The 15,838-nt window shown below is 53.9% G+C and overlaps 6 protein-coding genes across 6 annotated transcripts; 5 read left to right on the plus strand and 1 right to left on the minus strand.

Moving 5' to 3' along the window:
* The first annotated feature begins 10 nt into the window (after nt 1–10).
* Nucleotides 11–783, plus strand: CAOG_07860 (hypothetical protein). Its single transcript, XM_004342895.2, has 2 exons — nt 11–191; nt 292–783. The coding sequence occupies exons 1-2, from the start codon at nt 41–43 to the stop codon at nt 444–446; spliced, it is 306 nt and encodes a 101-aa protein (XP_004342945.1). The 5' UTR covers nt 11–40; the 3' UTR covers nt 447–783.
* A 59-nt stretch (nt 784–842) lies between these two features.
* CAOG_07861 (hypothetical protein) lies at nt 843–2,432 on the plus strand. The gene has a single exon (XM_004342896.2). It carries the CDS (start codon nt 866–868, stop codon nt 2,384–2,386), a length of 1,521 nt encoding a protein of 506 aa, XP_004342946.1. The 5' UTR covers nt 843–865; the 3' UTR covers nt 2,387–2,432.
* A 13-nt stretch (nt 2,433–2,445) lies between these two features.
* On the plus strand, nt 2,446–5,882 carry CAOG_07862 (hypothetical protein). Its single transcript, XM_004342897.2, has 7 exons — nt 2,446–2,601; nt 2,774–3,280; nt 3,375–3,878; nt 3,981–4,143; nt 4,235–4,289; nt 4,364–5,365; nt 5,458–5,882. Exons 1-7 carry the CDS (start codon nt 2,473–2,475, stop codon nt 5,672–5,674), a joined length of 2,577 nt encoding a protein of 858 aa, XP_004342947.2. The 5' UTR covers nt 2,446–2,472; the 3' UTR covers nt 5,675–5,882.
* Nucleotides 5,883–6,734: 852 nt separating this feature from the next.
* Nucleotides 6,735–7,739, plus strand: CAOG_07863 (Gar1 RNA-binding region family protein; the record flags this gene model as incomplete). The annotated part of the gene is made up of 4 exons (XM_004342898.2): nt 6,735–6,991; nt 7,084–7,220; nt 7,319–7,468; nt 7,561–7,739. 4 exons carry the CDS (start codon nt 6,735–6,737, stop codon nt 7,611–7,613), a joined length of 597 nt encoding a protein of 198 aa, XP_004342948.2. The 3' UTR covers nt 7,614–7,739.
* CAOG_07864 (myotubularin-like protein) lies at nt 7,596–11,774 on the minus strand. The gene is made up of 7 exons (XM_004342899.2): nt 11,692–11,774; nt 10,998–11,240; nt 10,691–10,853; nt 10,428–10,579; nt 9,933–10,332; nt 8,036–9,765; nt 7,596–7,926 (listed from the first exon to the last, which is right to left on the minus strand). The coding sequence occupies exons 1-7, from the start codon at nt 11,722–11,724 to the stop codon at nt 7,801–7,803; spliced, it is 2,847 nt and encodes a 948-aa protein (XP_004342949.1). The 5' UTR covers nt 11,725–11,774; the 3' UTR covers nt 7,596–7,800.
* Nucleotides 11,775–12,161: 387 nt separating this feature from the next.
* CAOG_07865 (hypothetical protein) lies at nt 12,162–13,190 on the plus strand (the record flags this gene model as incomplete). Its single annotated transcript, XM_004342900.1, has 2 exons — nt 12,162–12,307; nt 12,428–13,190. 2 exons carry the CDS (start codon nt 12,162–12,164, stop codon nt 13,188–13,190), a joined length of 909 nt encoding a protein of 302 aa, XP_004342950.1.
* Between the last annotated feature and the right edge of the window lie 2,648 nt (nt 13,191–15,838).

Consider the following 15,838-nt stretch of genomic DNA (forward strand, 5'->3'; position numbering starts at 1 on the left):
AGTCGTCCTTATTGCAACAGTCGAGAGATTGAATGAAGCAATGAGCAGCAACAGCAGTAATAGCAATAGCAATGGCAATACCAATAGCGTTGTACCGCCGGCTCAACCGTCGACAGAGACGCCGCCACCACCGCCGCCGACCAAGGACGAGCTCATCCGCGACATTCTAGACACACAGCAATCGTTCCTCGGTGAAGCTTGCGTGGAACGAGGCGTTGAACGCTGTTCACGCTGATCCATTCACTCACCGTTCCTTTTGAAACCCCCCTCTCTGACTATGGACTTTGGCAGACATGACATCCAAGGTGTACGAAGTGCAGCGCGAGATTGCCAATCTCACCAACGAAAACCACGTCCTGTCCGAGCTCATGGCAAACTACATGGCATCGTCGAGTTTGTTCCAGCTGCCTGCGACCGCGCTCCTGCCAGGTCCCATCGCCCGTTAAGACAAGAAGAAAACGGGAAAACAAAAGTATAGGCATTTACAAGTTTGTGGTAGTGCATTGGAAGCGTCAAAAGGTCTGGATCGACACACAAATGGCCTTTGAGCACTTTCCGGGTTTCAAATCGACCAAACAAACAAGGAGACCGTCCATTTGAAGTGCTTGTCGCATAACAGGCGACACGTTTCATTTACTCTATTGTTACATTGTGAATGGCACCTGGTTGACGGAACAGCCTTGGTCGGTTTGCCGTTTGTCAAGCTCTCTCGCTCTCCACTTTGCCCAACTTGTCCTGTTGTTTATAATGTCGTAATTTCAATCCAGATCTCCATTTTCACCATTTGCGATTGATCCATCCATCCAACAAAAGGGGAATCTTTGCATTCAATCCATATTTGTTCGCTTTTCTCTAAACGCTGCGAATGTCGACCACCACGATCGACAGCCTGCCCGACGAGCTGCTCGAGCTCATCCTGGTGGCTGCCGGGGACATGCCGCACCTGTACGCCGTGTGTCGGCGGTGGCGGGCCATTGGTGACGAGTTGGCACGCGTCCACGCGTGTAAATCTGATCCCAGCGGATTCTGCAGCAACAACTCAATTCTACGTCACCACGGACGTCACCCGAGGGACGACGACTGGCTCGCGTCCATTGCGACAATGAGCTACGAGCTCGTCTGCTGGTATCTGCCGTCTGAGCCTCCGACGCTGTTTGCGCAGCAGACAAGGATGGCCTCGGCCCTGTTCCATGGCAATCTCGCGGTGTGCAAGAAATTGGCACCATCCGTATACGCGACCGCCTGGGCGGCACCCGCGCCATGGTACCCGCCGCCAATGCGAGGGCATGTCGGACTGCAGTCGGCCGTCAACATTCGCGGATCGTTCTCGCTGCGGCAGCTGGCGGCTGTGCTTGCTGCGGCGAGCGGGAAGATGGACGTGGTCGAGTGGACGCTGGCAGAGCTGGGCGTGCAGCACTTGCGCGAGGCCATCGCCAATGCAGCCATCTGGGGCGGACATCGACGAGTGTTTGAGGCAATCCTGCAAAGATTCTCGATCGAGGTGGGCGCGTCCATGTGCAGGTCTGCCGTTATTGCTGGCCGGATGGACCTCGTGCACTGGTTGCGCAGCGATTTCAAGTGCCCGTGGGACTGCGAGACGCTCCTCGCAGCTGCAGAAAATGGGCACTTGACCATGCTGCAGTACGCACTGAAGACTGGCTGCCCGCCACCGTCGGATTCGACTGCCCTCGCCACCGCAGCCGCGCGGGGAGGACAGCTCGCCGTTCTCAAATGGTTGTCGACGCGGCGCGAGTTTTCTTGGAATGCCGCAACAGCCGAGCAAGCGGCAGCGAATGGTCATCTGGCAGTGCTGCAGTTCTTGCAGCTGCACGACTGTCCCTGGGACGAAGCCGCCTGCGCCGCAGCTGCCCGATTCGGCCATTTGGCAGTACTCTGCTTTCTGCGCGAGCACGGCTGTCCTTGGAACGCAAAAACGTGCGCGAGCGCTGCCAGAGGCGGCCACTTTGTGCTTTTGCAGTGGGCGCGGGCTGCCAACTGTCCCTGGGACGCCTCAACCTGCAGTTCGGCAGCGCTGGGAGGCCACTACGATGTCTTGCGCTGGGCACGGGCCAACAATTGCGCCTGGGATGAAAACACATGCTCGTATGCTGCTGGGGCTGGGCATTTGCGCGTGCTAAACTGGGCCAGAACCAACGGCTGTCCGTGGAACTCGACTACCTGCGAAGCCGCCGCCGTCGGCGGGCATTTAGATGTGTTGCAATGGGCTCGGCGAAAGCAGTGCCCCTGGGATGTGCGTACGATCGAGCTGGCCAGGCAGTTTGGTCATACGGAGCTCGCGTCGTGGGCTGCCAACAACGGGTGTCCGGAGCCCCCGATTACGCCGATTGACTGGGGCGATGATCCCGGATTCTCGCTGTTTGATTGAAAGGCCACCTGTATGTAATGTTCAATATAACGCTTAGAACAGCTCAGTTCTGGTTTGTTCTGAGTTTGTCATTTGGCCTTTTTTGAATGAGCCAGCTTAAGTTCCAAAGCGTCGTCACGTTCTCGAGCGAGGACGGCCCCAACCTCGCCGACAATATTCTATCCTCTGACAGACACAAGGCATGGAAGGGCGTCGCGGGCGCAAGCAGCCACACGGTGCGTGTTTCGATGATGCGTTTCAAGCAATGCTTGCATTTTGGGATTTTTGGCGCCAAATTTTGCATTTCCCGCCATCTCTCATGATGGCCTGTTTTTGGCCTCTTCTCTTCATTTCCCCCCCCCCACACACGTACCCGACTCACCATGTGTGTGACGATGCATCATGCAGATCGAAATCGACCTGGATCGCGCAAGCATCGTCCAGTCCGTGGTGATTGGGAACGCGGGGTCGGCCATGATCGAGCTGCAGGTGGCCCGGCGAGGCGAACTCGCAGCCAACCCTGGGGCATTCTACGATCTGCTGCCCACATCGACGTTCATGACCAAAGCAGACATGACACAGGGGACGAACGCGACGAGGATTCGCACATTCACCAAAGAGGCCTGCGAGCAAGACACGGTGTCGCAGCGCTGGGATCGCATTCGCCTGGTTTGCAGGCAGCCATTCAGCAAGACGTTGCCATTCGGTGTTGCATTTGTGGAATTGTTTGGCTTGTCGCCGACAGGTGCAGCGCCGCCGCCAAGTGGCGGAAATCGGGCCAATGCTGGTGCGATGGCGATGGTCACTGAGACGCAGCCCGTGAATGACGACGATGCTGACGGCTCCCATTCAGGTGGAGAAAGAACATCGCCGACAGTGTCGCCTCCAGCAGCAGCAATGAAGCCAGCTGTAACGGTATGCGATGATGGATGAGGGTTGGCTTGTTCGTTTGGTTGTTGATGTGCAACCAACTTTTTTGCCTTTTTGCCTGATCTTTTGCCTTCTCCAGCAATTTGGCGCATTCAAGCTCAAGTCGGAGGCCCCGAAGGCGGCCATCACTCCTGGCAGCCTGTTTCACGAAAGCCGGAATACGATTTCAGCAATGCCTGCAAAAGCACCCTCGTCGTTTGCACCGACTCAAACCACGAAGGCCGCTGCAAGTGTTGCCCCCGCGAAACAAGCAGTCCCGGCTTCCCAGTCGAGCCGCTCTTCTGCGCCGGTCGCTTTGCCATCGTCAGCGGCATCCTCGCAGCCGCTGGCTGCTCAAACAGTCATCCCTCCTCCAAGTAGTAGCAGTTCTGCGACTGCTCGACCAACACAACTACCTGCTGCCAAGCCTGCAGCCCCAGTAATAGCCAGAGCGGAGAAACCCTCTGCAGCAGCACCAGTAGCCAGAGCGGAGAAAGCCTCCGAAACTCACACTCCACCCAAGACTTTGTCGCCAGCGCGCAAGCCGATGGTTCATTCGGACGAGAGCGGTGACGAAGATGACGACGGATTTAAACTATTAATGGTACCATTCGTGTGTTGTGTGTTGTGTGTTGTTCGTTGTGAGTTTGACAACTCGCTGACTTGCTTGCGTCTCCCCATTTGTGACGGCGCTGTGGGAGAGCAGAAAGGTGTCACATTCGTTCTCAGCGGATACCAAAATCCCCTTCGAGGCGAGTTGCGGACGAAAGGTCAGCAAATGGGCGCCCGTTACGAGCAAAACTGGACCAAAGGTTGCACCCATCTGATTTGCGCGTTTGCCAACACCCCAAAGTACCGCGAAGTTCAAGGTGAGACTCTGCGGCACTTGTTTTTGTCCTTGTCCAATGGCATGAAAGACCTCTCTCATACTCGTGACTCTATCTATTTGCTTGAGCGCAGGCAAGGGTAAAATTGTCAACGAACGATGGTTGACAGACTCGCACAAGCATCGCAGGTGAGCGAAGCCTTTCGCTTTTCACTGAGCTCATCTTTTGGCTTCCAAAGACAACTCACTCCCTTCCTATATAGACTGATGAATTGGCGCAAGTACACGTACGAACCAGTAACAGACGAAAGCGATCAAGAACAAGAACAACCACCACCACCACGAACACCAAGTCCCAACAAACCACCGAGTTCCCACAGCGCTTCGCTACCCCATACACCCAAGCAACAGCAACCAACCGCTGCCTCGCCTCCTCTGCGACAAACACCGCCATCGGCCGCCAAGCGGAGAGCTGTCGCGAGTGACACGGACGAAGACGAACAATCGCCTCTGCGCCAACGTCCTCTTCCTGCACCACAACCATCTTCAGTCCATGCAAGCAAGCGAGCGCGGTTGGAAGTCGATGAATCGAATGAAGTCAGCCCTAGGGCTCGCTTGGATTTCGGAGCGGACAAGCCCTCCACGTCGTCCACTAGCCAGAACGTTGTCGCTCGTGCCGCTGCGCGCAGCCAGAAGAGCACGCGGCCAGAGTATGATGCCGACACGGACGACGACGAAGAAGCACGCGCGCCCCGTAGTTCGGAGTGGAGTAATCCAGCTCGCACAGTCGCGGGCACCAAAAACACGCCCGTTCTCAGTGAATTGGTTGAAGGCACCGAGTATCGCATTCAACCGGCCACGGGCCCTGCTGCTGCTGCTGCTGCTGCTGTGGCAGAGCGTGCGCATGAGGCACGCAGCAGCAGTGCTCCCGCTGCTCGCTCCCAACCAGCCCCGGCCATGCGCACCGCGTACACGATGGACATGGATACCGACGACGAATTGGACGCTGTCGCAAATCCAGCCGCTTTGCCACGGCCAGCAGCAAACCGAGCGCCTCCACCACCTGGCCGTGCACTGACCTTTGCAGACCAAGACACCGAGGATGAAGACGAAGCTGCGACACACCCGTCTGCATCAAAGCCAATAGCCCAGCCACCCGCCCCAGAGCTGCCCGACTTTTTCGAGGGCCTTGTCTTTCACCTCGACAAGTCCGTCGTCATGCCAGCGCGAGCGATGGCCAAGCGCTACATTGCCGCCTATGGCGGGTATGTCGATTGTGTTGCGGTTTTGGTTTTTTTCAATGTCCGAAACACCTTGTACTCACTTCGCGGCCCCCCCCCGCCTTCTCCTTTCGCAGAACTCTAGACGAAGACACTACGGAGGTGTGCACCCACTTTATTGCTGAAAATCATTCACGGGACATTGCTGCGACGCAGAAAGACCATCCTCGAATGGTGTTTGTCAAATCCGGATGGCTGTCTGCCTGTCACCTCGCCAAGCGACGAGTGCCCATCGACGATTTCAAGGTTCCGATGCCCTCCTACAATCCCTACGACGACGAAGAAGAGTATTAGGTGGTTTTTGGTGCCAGATGCGCAAGTGTTTGTTTACGTTGGATGGATTGAACAACGCGAAACCCGCAACAATACGCGCAAAGCCCCAGATGGTCGACGTCTATTGCTTCTACGTCATGCTCTATGCTCTATGCGTCTTGTGTCGAATACAGCGATCACAAACGCACGATCGTCGAAATGCCGTCGAATCGCCTTCCTTTCCCTTCGCCCCAAATACCGCTGCCGGCCCTCCCTCTGTCTTTTGATTCGCTCTGTTATCGACGTGCCTTTATCACACACGACTCTCCTCGTCTTATTCGAACGCGATCGTCCTTGACTTTTTGAATCTCAGTCTTTTTTTTTTCTTCTTCTTAACATTATGTCTTACGGACGCGGTGGCGGCGGCGGCGGTCGCGGAGGCGGCTTCAGCGGCGGTCGTGGCGGCGGCTTCTCCCCTCGCGGCGGTGCTGGCGGTGGTCGTGGCGGCGGCTTTGGCGGCGGTCGTGGCGGCGGTCGTGGTGGCTTTGGCGGCGGCGATCGCAACAACTTTGGCCCACCGGAGTCGGTTGTCGGTACGCCCCCGCTCCTCACAACAAGAAACACTCGTCCTCACTCGGTTTGCTCGGTCGGTGGAGTGAGAAGTGAGAAGTGGAAAAGTGGAAAAGTGGATGATCATCAAAAACCAAAAAAAAAAAAAAAAAAAAAAAATCAATGGAAAACTCAATGGAAAACTCAATGGAAAAACTCAATGGAAAAAAAAAAAAGAAAAGAAAAAAAAAAAGCCATGCGGTATCCAATGCAAAAACCATGGTTTTCTTCTCGCTTCTGCTTTTCTGTGCTGCTGGATTGTCGTTCTCGAAGCCGCACTTGTCAAGTGGCGGTAGTGAAACAAACTGAGCTTTCGTCCTGCAGTTTGAGCGAGGCTGCGGCGCCGTTGCATTGACGCGCGAGAAAACAGCAAATGCAGAATAAGAGCAAAAGCTCGTGTGTGGCTCCCCATCCACAACCTCCCCTCCCCATCTCATGCACCATCCCAACCCTCTCACATTCGGGTCGTCTTTCATGGTCATCCCTCTGGCCAATGTCGCGATCTCCAGTCTGGAACGTCGCGCTGTTGAGCCAAAAGTCAGCAAAAAAACTCACCCTTTTGGCTTTTGGCTTTTTGCTCCCTACAACACTGCAACAGAGCTCGGCTCGTTCCAACACCCGTGCGAGGACGAGCTTGTGTGCGCAGGCCTCAACAACGAGAAGGTGCCGCACTTCAACGCACCTGTCTTCTACGAGAACAAGACCCAGATTGGCAAGATCGAGGAGGTCTTTGGTGCCATCAACAACCTGGTAAACCATCCACGTTCTTGTTCTCTGTTTTAGTGTTTTTGTCTTGGTGCTCATCACCCACCTTGCTCGCCATTTTTTTTTGTAAATGACAGCACTTCACCATCAAGCCGAGCGCTGGCATCGTGGCCAAGTCGTTCGCTGCTGGTCAAAAGATATACATTTCCCCCGACAAGCTTTTGCCGCTTGCTCGATTCCTGCCACAACCCGCCAAGCCAAAGGGCCCTAGTACGTATTTGCCCAAGCTTTGTTGGGATGGTTTTGTGTGAGCACCACACTGGCAAGCGTGCAGATCACTCATGTCGACTTTCTTTCTGCGCAAAAACACAGAGGGCGGTGTTGGCAGCGCTGGCGGCCGTGGCGGCTTTGGTGGCGCCCGTGGCGGTGGCCGAGGTGGCTTCTCCCCTCGTGGCGGTCGTGGCGGCTTTGGCGGCGGCTTTGGCGGCGGTCGTGGTGGCAGCAGCGGTGGCTTCCGAGGAGGTAACGTTTTGCTCGTCTGCTTTTTGCTCGTTTCCACCAACCACACAGCACACTCACAATTTTGCTTGGGTTTTATCATGATTGATCAACAGGCTCGCGCGGCGGCTCGCCTCGTGGCGGCGGTGGCTTCCGAGGGCGATCGTAATTTGTTGTCGAGGTTTGAGACAGCTCGAATTCTCTTTTTTGCTTTCACCCCCATCCTCCACAATTTTTCGTGAAATAAGTTTTGGACTATTACAGCACAAAAACTCGTCAAACCATTCTTTGAGCAAAATAGCGCTTTTTTTTTTTTTTTTGAAGTCCAGGAATGCAACAATCTCTACACATTTCTTTTACTTGAGCGTCTTGGCGCATGTCCGGCACACACGCACCGGTAGATCAAGGTAGAAGTGCGGGATGGCCACGTACGTGTTGGCGCATTGGAAGCACACGACTTGGCCGCAGTTCCGACAGTGATGCTGCAAAAAGATGAACGAAAAAAAAAAAAAAACGAAAATACAAAGCAGCCAAATGAGAATCAACATAGTTCCCCTCATGTCATCAATCTACACAAAAACGAGTCCGCACCTTTCGAGAAATAGGATCAAATAGCGACTGGCAGATGGTACACTCTCGAACGTGGCGATCATTTTGCCATGCAGGTGGAGGTTTCATGGCTCCACCTGCGCGAGCAAGGGTGGCTTCAAGGAGCTGCCGAGAGCCGAGCACGGCAATATTCTCGGACGTGGCAAGGCTTTGTGCCATGACGTCGTCCAGGACCGACTCGGCAAGGAGGGCCGTGTAGGCCGCGGATGCCTTGCCCCAGCTCGATTGCACGCTCTTTTGCGCGTCCCAGGCAGGGCCCGCTTCAGCAATGCAGTAGGGCAGCAAACGATCCAACGTGCGCGCGCGCTCCGAGTCGAGGGCATAATGCGCAGTCCAGTAGCGGAGGGCGCTGCGATCGCTTTGGCTGCGCGCCTGCTCCAGCGAGTCGGCCACCAAGCCAATCCGATCTTCGAGCGACTCCTTGGCCTGGACTTCAATCAGCGTGCGACCGTACAATGTCGTCCAAACAGCGAGACGTTGCGGGGCAGTCGACGGCCGGAGCAGGTACGACTTGTCCACCACGGCAAGTGTGGGCGCTGGGAGGTTGCTGGAGGAAGCCGCCAGTGGAGACTGGATGCGCTGGGGCACTGCAGCAGTGGCAGTTGAAGCAGCCGGTGCTGGCGAGTAGGGCCGCGTGACATCGCCCTCATCGCCGAGAATAAACTCGCGAGTGTACGAGGCGGGAGAGCCAGTGTCCCCATCACCGACCATCGGCGACGAAAGCATGTTGGCGCCCGAACCGTTTGCAAATCGGCTGGACAGCTGCGAGGAAATGTTTGACAAAAACTCCATGGTGCTGGCGCCCAAGCTGCTGCCGCCGCCACCGCCTCCGCCGGAGCTGGTGCTGCTGCTCTCATCGCTTTCCAAGGCGGCAGACGACAGAGTGGAAGTGCCCTCAGGGACTGAATGGTGGGCAGGGATGCGGGCCGGCACAGGTCGTTCAACCGACGTGGCATCAATGCCCGACGAGTTGGCCTGTGTCGGCGTGGGCGCGGCAGCAGCAGGTGGCGGCAGTGGCGTCGCATCTTCGACAGCGGAGGCGGCTGCTGCAGCGGTGACTCGGTTGGCTGCAATGCGAATTTCACGACGGCGCCGCGTGTTCTCTTGGGCGACCTCGGCCGTGTCGCGAATGATGGTGACCGAGTTGCTGCCAGTTCCGTCGTAGAGCGGGTTGATAAACTCGTCCCGATGTTGCGCAACGTACGACCAGACAGATGTGGTTCGCGCAGAGAGATTGGACGCGTTGCGCGCCTGCTCGCAGTTGCCGAGGAAGGTGCCGTACTGGCACGAGAAGACGAGCTCATGCAGAGTGACAAGATACCGCTCGTTGAACTCAAAGCTCGCTGGGAACTGTCGCAGTAGTTGCCATATTGTGTCGAGGAACTGCACAAACACGGGAGAGACCTCCCGACTGCCCTTTTCCAGGAATCCGCAGCGATCGACAAACTTGTGACCAGACCACAGCCATTCCTTTTCAATCACTACTTGAAAGCCATCCAGTGTGCGGTAATACGGGTCAATCATGACTTCCGCGAGGGCAATCAGCTGCGCCGTGCGGTCCCAACCGTCTGAGCAGTGCACCACGCAGCTGGCGCCCTCATTCACAATGGCGTTGGCAATAAACACGGACGCGTCCATCACCGCTTTGATGTGCTTGATCCACCCGCTGGACTCGAGCGTGCTAAGGTAGTTGTCAGTGTTTGGCTGGATGGCTGAGGAGGAGGAGGAGGAGGAGGAGGAGCAAGCAAAAAAGCCAAGAAACAAAAAAAAAAAAAATACAAAAAATTGAAACACACGTGAGTGAGTGGGGGAAAACAACCCAGGACTAATCTCGTCAGCAAACGACCACCGTTGCTGCAAAACAAAGCGCGTTCGTTACCTTCAATCAACTTGTTGAGACTGTCGCGCATCACATGAATGTTCTCAATGTCCATGAAGAGATAGCGACAGTTCGGATAGCAATCGAGCGACTCGTAGCCTTTTCCGCCAGCCTTTTGCGCGTACGCATTCTTTTTGGGACGTGCATCAACTATATAGTGGTTGCGCGTGGAAGGGTTGGCCTCAAAGATGGCTTGGACCAGGCGCTCGTCTTCGGCCGAGCGCTTTTGCTTGATACCGACCAAAGGCTGGCTGCAACGCGTAATGGTCGCATGCGTCGGCGGGTGAAAGTAACTGAGCACAGGCAGACGACCCTTGCTGCGGAATTTGGCACTTCCCTGCAAGAGTTCATCCGATGCCGAAACTGGCACAAAGAGCTGTCGAGAGTATGTAGGGCACAGCTGCAAGGCGCAACGCAAGATTTTTTTTATCAAGGCGAATGATGCGTGAGTGGCATGTGCATTGACCAAAAGCCAGAGTGAGACTTGCTCGTTACCGAATAATCCATGTTCGCGGTCGTCAGCGTCCACCGTTCGTTTGGAAGTCCCATGCGTGAAAACTCTTCGACGGGGCTGTAAAAGTCCCAGCCGTTGCCTGCCGCACTGAATGCTGGTTTGAATGTGAAGGCCGCGAGCTGTTCGACGCTCGCTAGATCAAGACAACGAAATGGAGGTCAGAAACCAGCAACTCCAATGGCAGAAACCACAGATCAAGCACACTGCGTTGTTTCTGTTTTGTTTCTTTTTTCTTTTCGCTTACTCGGAAACGCAAGCTGCATGATGGACGCGTGCACGTTCGAGCACTCGCGCTCGCGAGGGAAGATGAAGGTAAAATCGCGAAAGTCTTTGCACCGAACGCGGAGCGGCGTGCCTCTGGCAGTGAGCGATCGTTTCTCGACAGACTCGATCAGCATGTAGGAGATCTGAAGGATACGAGGTCGGCGCAAACGGCGGGGTGTGAAGTGAGCAAACTGCAGTGAGAGCAATGGTCTTGGTGCCAACCCGCCTCGCTGACGCCTCGGATGCCCACGTGAGTCGGCGCTATGCAAGTCAAGTTCCAAACTCACCCAGATCTCCTTGCGCTCCTTGCTTGAGAAGAGCAGGTGCTCTGCCGTGACATGCAGGGTGCCGATCGTTCCTCGGTTGTCGCCTCCAGCCGAGCCACCAGACCCCACCGCCGCCGACGACGACGACGATGATGATGATGCTGATGACGACGATGAAGTCGAGCCTGATGAGGACGACCCGGCAGACGCGACGGCCGCCGTGCCCAGTCCGTATGAATTGGTCTCGAGGACGATGCGCTCGACCTGCAAACAAAGAGTTTCCCCAACGCGCGCACAAAAGAGTCACAAACACACAAAGAGAGCGATGGAACAAACAAGTGGTTACGTGTCAGAATTGTCAGCAATGAATGGGTTGGGTTGCAAAGAAGGACCGAAGAACGGAAGCAACAATGGAGTCAAAGGTCAGCAAAACGAAAAAAAAAAAAAAAAAAAAAAAAGTCACTTCTTCCTTTTGCTTTGCTCTCATCCCTGCTTGGGGGGGGGGGGAGCTTCTCTCGATCGTATCGTGTTTGAGTGCGGACAGTTCACAAGCACAGCGCCGCTCAAACGCCGGGAGCGAGCGAACACGCACTCAACCCCAATCGAACACCAACTTTTCCATTGACTTTCCATTGACGTTTCCATTGACTTTCCATTCACTTTCCATTTGACTTTTTATTTGTTGATCTGCTGTCAAGTTCATGTTCATGCTGACCTTTGTGGTCTTGATATACGCTGAAGCGTCCATCGAGTGATGTATTTGACCAAGTAGAGGAAAATTCAAGACTGATCTGAAATTGGATTCAAGACTGAGCTGAAATTGGATTGTTTGACTCGGCGAATCCGTCTCTCAACCACAGCCGCCGGTTTCGATATCAAAAAACAATATAAAAGTGTAGTGATATTGTGGAGTCAATAATAGCGCGTGCCGGGTCGATAGACGGGTGTCCTCAGATTTTGCTCATTTTAAGCATTCAGCCCGTAGACGTCATCCAAGCGGCCTGTCGTTTTGCTTGACATGTGATATTGACCCAGACCTTCCAACTGATAGCAAAGAGAGGGCATGCAACGTCTCCCAGGTGGCTGCCGGCCTTTGAACGCCATAACAGTGTTTGCACTTCAAAGTCGATTGATTTTGTTCTGTATTGAAACGAGAAACCGGTCAGTCTTGTGTCCTTTTGTTCCATGCTTCAATCTGCGTTCAACTCGTTTGCTTGCAAGAGGCTCTCAGCTTTTTCGCGCGCTTTTGGTGTTTTGTCATTTTCGCCGCCGCCGCCTCTTCTGCTTTCTCGCGTTCCTCGTGGGCTCTTCCACTCACAACAACAATCAAGGTATGCTAGGATATGTGTTGTCATGATGCGCGCACTGCGCGGCTTCGTCCAGAGCGCGGTACTTGAGAGAACGCTAAATGCACTTGATCGCTCACCTCTCGTCTCGTTGTGCCGACACAGCGAGGTCGAGACCACCAAGCCGGTTCTGCTTGTTGGAGGCCCAGACGACGAGCTCTTCTACCAGAAGTACACGACGCTCGGTCAGCACGCTCAGTTCAAGACAGCAGGTGCATTTGACAGGAAGGCTGTTTCTCACATCATGAGGCAAACCAAGCTCAAGCATGCCTTTCTCAGCGACAGCAACATGTATGCAGCTTCGCCCAATCTGGCTGCCGCCCAGGCGCAGATCTCGAAAAACGTTGGCGTACCTGTCGTCTACACGCTGTTGCCGCGCATCGAGTCGTACCTGATTTTGAGTGAAATGCTCACGCGGAGCGAGGAAGCATACGCCCTGCGCCACCACGCCATCCGCGTGATTTACAAGCACATGGATTACTTTTTCACCTCATTCAAGAGCATGCGCGAGGAGTCGGGTCTGGGTCTCTCTACGAAGTCGAGCGAAACAGCGCCGAACGACCAGCAGAACAAGGTTTTTACAGCTGTCGACCGACTTTTTCCGCGCATGGACCCGAACGGTCCGGAGATGCTCTGGAGTGAGCTGGTTCATCAGCAGCGCGTCAACGCTTCGTCAAGCTCATTCGATCCTGTTGGCTTTTGGACCACGTATGTCAAGATGGTGGATGGCAAGAAGGCAATGGTGCGTGGACCTGACGGAGAGCCGAGGAGCACCGACGCGATGATTTGCAAGACGACGTGTCTCCACCCCAAAGTCCAAGCTCTGCTCGACCAAACTGTGCAGGCTGCTCTTCAAGGCTTGAAGTGACGTACACCAGGCTGTTCTTTACCGCGTGATTTGAACTAGCTCGGGCGATTTGCGAGTGCTTGCTTTGAACTCTTTTCGCTGCTTGCACTGTTGGTGTCATCCCTCACAATTCCAGAAGACAGTCAAAAGTTCAATCTTCTACACTATCTATTTACAGCATCTTTCTGCACTCTTCATCATTCTGGGCTATCCATGTGATTCTAAAAGCGAACGTCGCTTGCGAGCTGCGTTGCCAGCATTGTGCGGAGCGAAAGCAATCACCCGTTGCAATGTGCAGAGACACATGTAGAGATGCCATTATAAGGAATGCCATGCGTGCTTGGATTTTGCAGTTGGCTGGACAACAGAGCCGGAGGGCGTTTTCGATGGCACCATCGACTGCAATTCGCTACTTTGCCGGAGCAGTTTTCGTTCTGCACTTTCGCTCGGGTAAACTATGGCACCATACTGTAGTCAAGTATTCGCTACTACTTTGTTTCAGCCCTGAAGTTCTTCTCGAGCAAGATGACGCGCTGTCGTCAATTCGCTTTTTGAGCTTTTCGTCGTTCGGTATTTGTTGTTCGGTCTCTTTTGAATCATCGTTTTGCCGTTGCTGACACAAATGGTAAAATTCTTCAATGTTCAAGTTTCCATCAATCCATCGTTTCACCAATCTGAGCAATCAGCCCCTCTGCCATGCTGTCTGTCATTCGGAATGTTTTTCGAGCAGCAGCTCACTCATCCTCGTTCCCCCAGCGCCCCCGCCCCGCGCCCCTTTTGTGTGCGTACGTGTCTGGATGATAACCGTTACCTCGTGCGATCTCTTTTCTTTCTCTTTGGTCGGGTTTGTAGATAGTCGTCGCTGTTTGACACGTTCCGTCGGCAAGAATGAGAATGAACAAATGTGCACTCTCTCACTTCAGGCGCCCCACGCAGCTGCCGATACGCCCTGACCTCAACCCTAACCCATCCCCCATCCTCCTATGCCCCTATTCTCTCTGCCCCACCACCCCTCTGCATCTCGTTCACTGCCTCATCTCGATTTCTCGCACCCTCCCCCGCAATCACGCCTCCTTTCATGCATTTTCTGCCACCTCATCCCCTCCCGTCTCCGCCTCTCGCTCGCTCCATCCACTCGACCGCCGTTCACCCCATGCTTGCGTTCCGTTTCATGTCCTTCTCCTCTCCATCTCAATCGCTGCCGGTCGCGTTTTCCTATCGTGTTTTATTGCATGGTCACCTTTTTTTTTCTTTTCTTTTTTTTTTTGTTCATTTGTTTTATTTTGTTTTGTTTTTGGATTCCAGCTGTTTCGGCGAATTCCTCGTCGTGTGCAAGCAGCTCTTTTCTTCTTGCTCTGCCGCTGTGGTTTGTACGCTGCTGGTCGTGTCGAGTCTCGCAAGCGGTCGAGTGAATGGCAAACCCAAAACCTAATCTCGATTTCACCTCACTCAATTTTTTATTATTTTTAGCATTTATTCTGATTATTTTTTGAGTACGTTTTTTTTTTTTTTTTTTTTTTTCGTTGTTTCATTGCAAAACACACGAGCGCACGCCGACACGAAACGCCAAGCAGGCGTTGGGGCTGGCTGCGGTGCTGCTGCTGCACCCATGTCGTACACTCACTGCTCACCGAGCGGGAAGGCGGGGGATGGCATGGACTACCTCGCACGCTCATGCGAAGCGCGGTTCCAGATGTGCCACTGGCCTTTTTTTTTTTTCTTTTTTTTTTTCTCCAGTTCACTTCCCCTGCGCTTCTGCACCGCCTTGTTCGACAAGTCAGCCTGCTGCAGAGTGCTTTGAAACTGTCCTCGGCTTGTGCTTGTGTCGAGCGTGTCCCATTCCCTCATTGTCGCCTCCAGCAATCTTACCTCAAACCATCGAACCACGAAACACAAACGCCTTTTTTTTTTTTTTTTTTTTTTTGGGCCTGTTTGTAAGGATTTGCATTACAACAACAACAATAACAACGACGACAACGCCTCTTTGGCTCGGCGCGCTTCCCCCCTGCGCCTGGTCGCCGCCGGAACCTGCCTGTCTGCTTGATGACGGGCTTGTGCGTGGCATGTGTCGCCAGCGGAGCGAGGAGAGAGCCGCCGTTCGTTGCTCCGACCACGGTCGTTTCGGCGATCGAGGTTTGAGCACCTTTTAGGCTGGCTATTGCCTGTTGTGTGGCTGTTGCGTTGGAAGCGTCGTGCGTCGGTGTCCCGCCGCAAAGTGGGTGTTTATCGGCAGCTGCGTGTGGTTGCTGCATTACGTGTTTGGCGGTCCTCATTCGGACCCGGAGAGCGTAGCGCGCTGCTTTTTTTTTTTTTTTTTTTTTTTTTTTTGAGCCTGAGCTTTCCTTTTTTTTTTTTTTTTTTTTTTTTTTTTTTTTTTTTTCCCTTTCCTTTTCTTCTTCATTCCACACAACCTTGATTTGGATGTCCCCCCATTTGTACCACTCGCTGTCCCTCTCTCTCTCTCTCTCTCTCTCGGGGGGGCTCTTTCGTTTGACCCTAACTTGCCTCCAGCCTTATCACACACTCTCTTTCCATATAACCGGGTTTTTGCCCTTGGCTTTCCAAATAAATTTCCCCTTTTTTTTTTTCTTTTTTTTTCCAAAAAAATTTTTCCGCGCCTTTTTTTTTTTTCTCTCCCTTTTTTTTTTTTTTTTTTTTTTTTTTTTTTT

The sequence above is a fragment of the Capsaspora owczarzaki genome (assembly GCF_000151315.2).
Source record: "Capsaspora owczarzaki ATCC 30864 unplaced genomic scaffold supercont2.16, whole genome shotgun sequence".
Classification (NCBI taxonomy): Eukaryota; class Filasterea; order Ministeriida; family Capsasporidae; genus Capsaspora; species Capsaspora owczarzaki.

What these genes read in the sequence shown, in the direction of transcription:
- CAOG_07860 (XM_004342895.2), top strand. Translation starts at nt 41, where the DNA reads ATGAGCAGCAACAGCAGTAATAGCAATAGCAATGGCAATACCAATAGC. An exon ending in CACACAGCAATCGTTCCTCG is followed by an intron (nt 192 to 291) that starts GTGAAGCTTGCG and finishes GGACTTTGGCAG; the next exon opens with ACATGACATCCAAGGTGTAC.
- CAOG_07861 (XM_004342896.2), top strand. Translation starts at nt 866, where the DNA reads ATGTCGACCACCACGATCGACAGCCTGCCCGACGAGCTGCTCGAGCTC.
- CAOG_07862 (XM_004342897.2), top strand. Translation starts at nt 2,473, where the DNA reads ATGAGCCAGCTTAAGTTCCAAAGCGTCGTCACGTTCTCGAGCGAGGAC. An exon ending in ACGGATTTAAACTATTAATG is followed by an intron (nt 3,879 to 3,980) that starts GTACCATTCGTG and finishes GTGGGAGAGCAG; the next exon opens with AAAGGTGTCACATTCGTTCT. An exon ending in GACTCGCACAAGCATCGCAG is followed by an intron (nt 4,290 to 4,363) that starts GTGAGCGAAGCC and finishes CTTCCTATATAG; the next exon opens with ACTGATGAATTGGCGCAAGT.
- CAOG_07864 (XM_004342899.2), bottom strand. Translation starts at nt 11,724, where the DNA reads ATGGACGCTTCAGCGTATATCAAGACCACAAAG. An exon ending in CCGCGAACATGGATTATTCG is followed by an intron (nt 10,333 to 10,427) that starts GTAACGAGCAAG and finishes TGCGCCTTGCAG; the next exon opens with CTGTGCCCTACATACTCTCG. An exon ending in TTGATCCTATTTCTCGAAAG is followed by an intron (nt 7,927 to 8,035) that starts GTGCGGACTCGT and finishes ATCTTTTTGCAG; the next exon opens with CATCACTGTCGGAACTGCGG.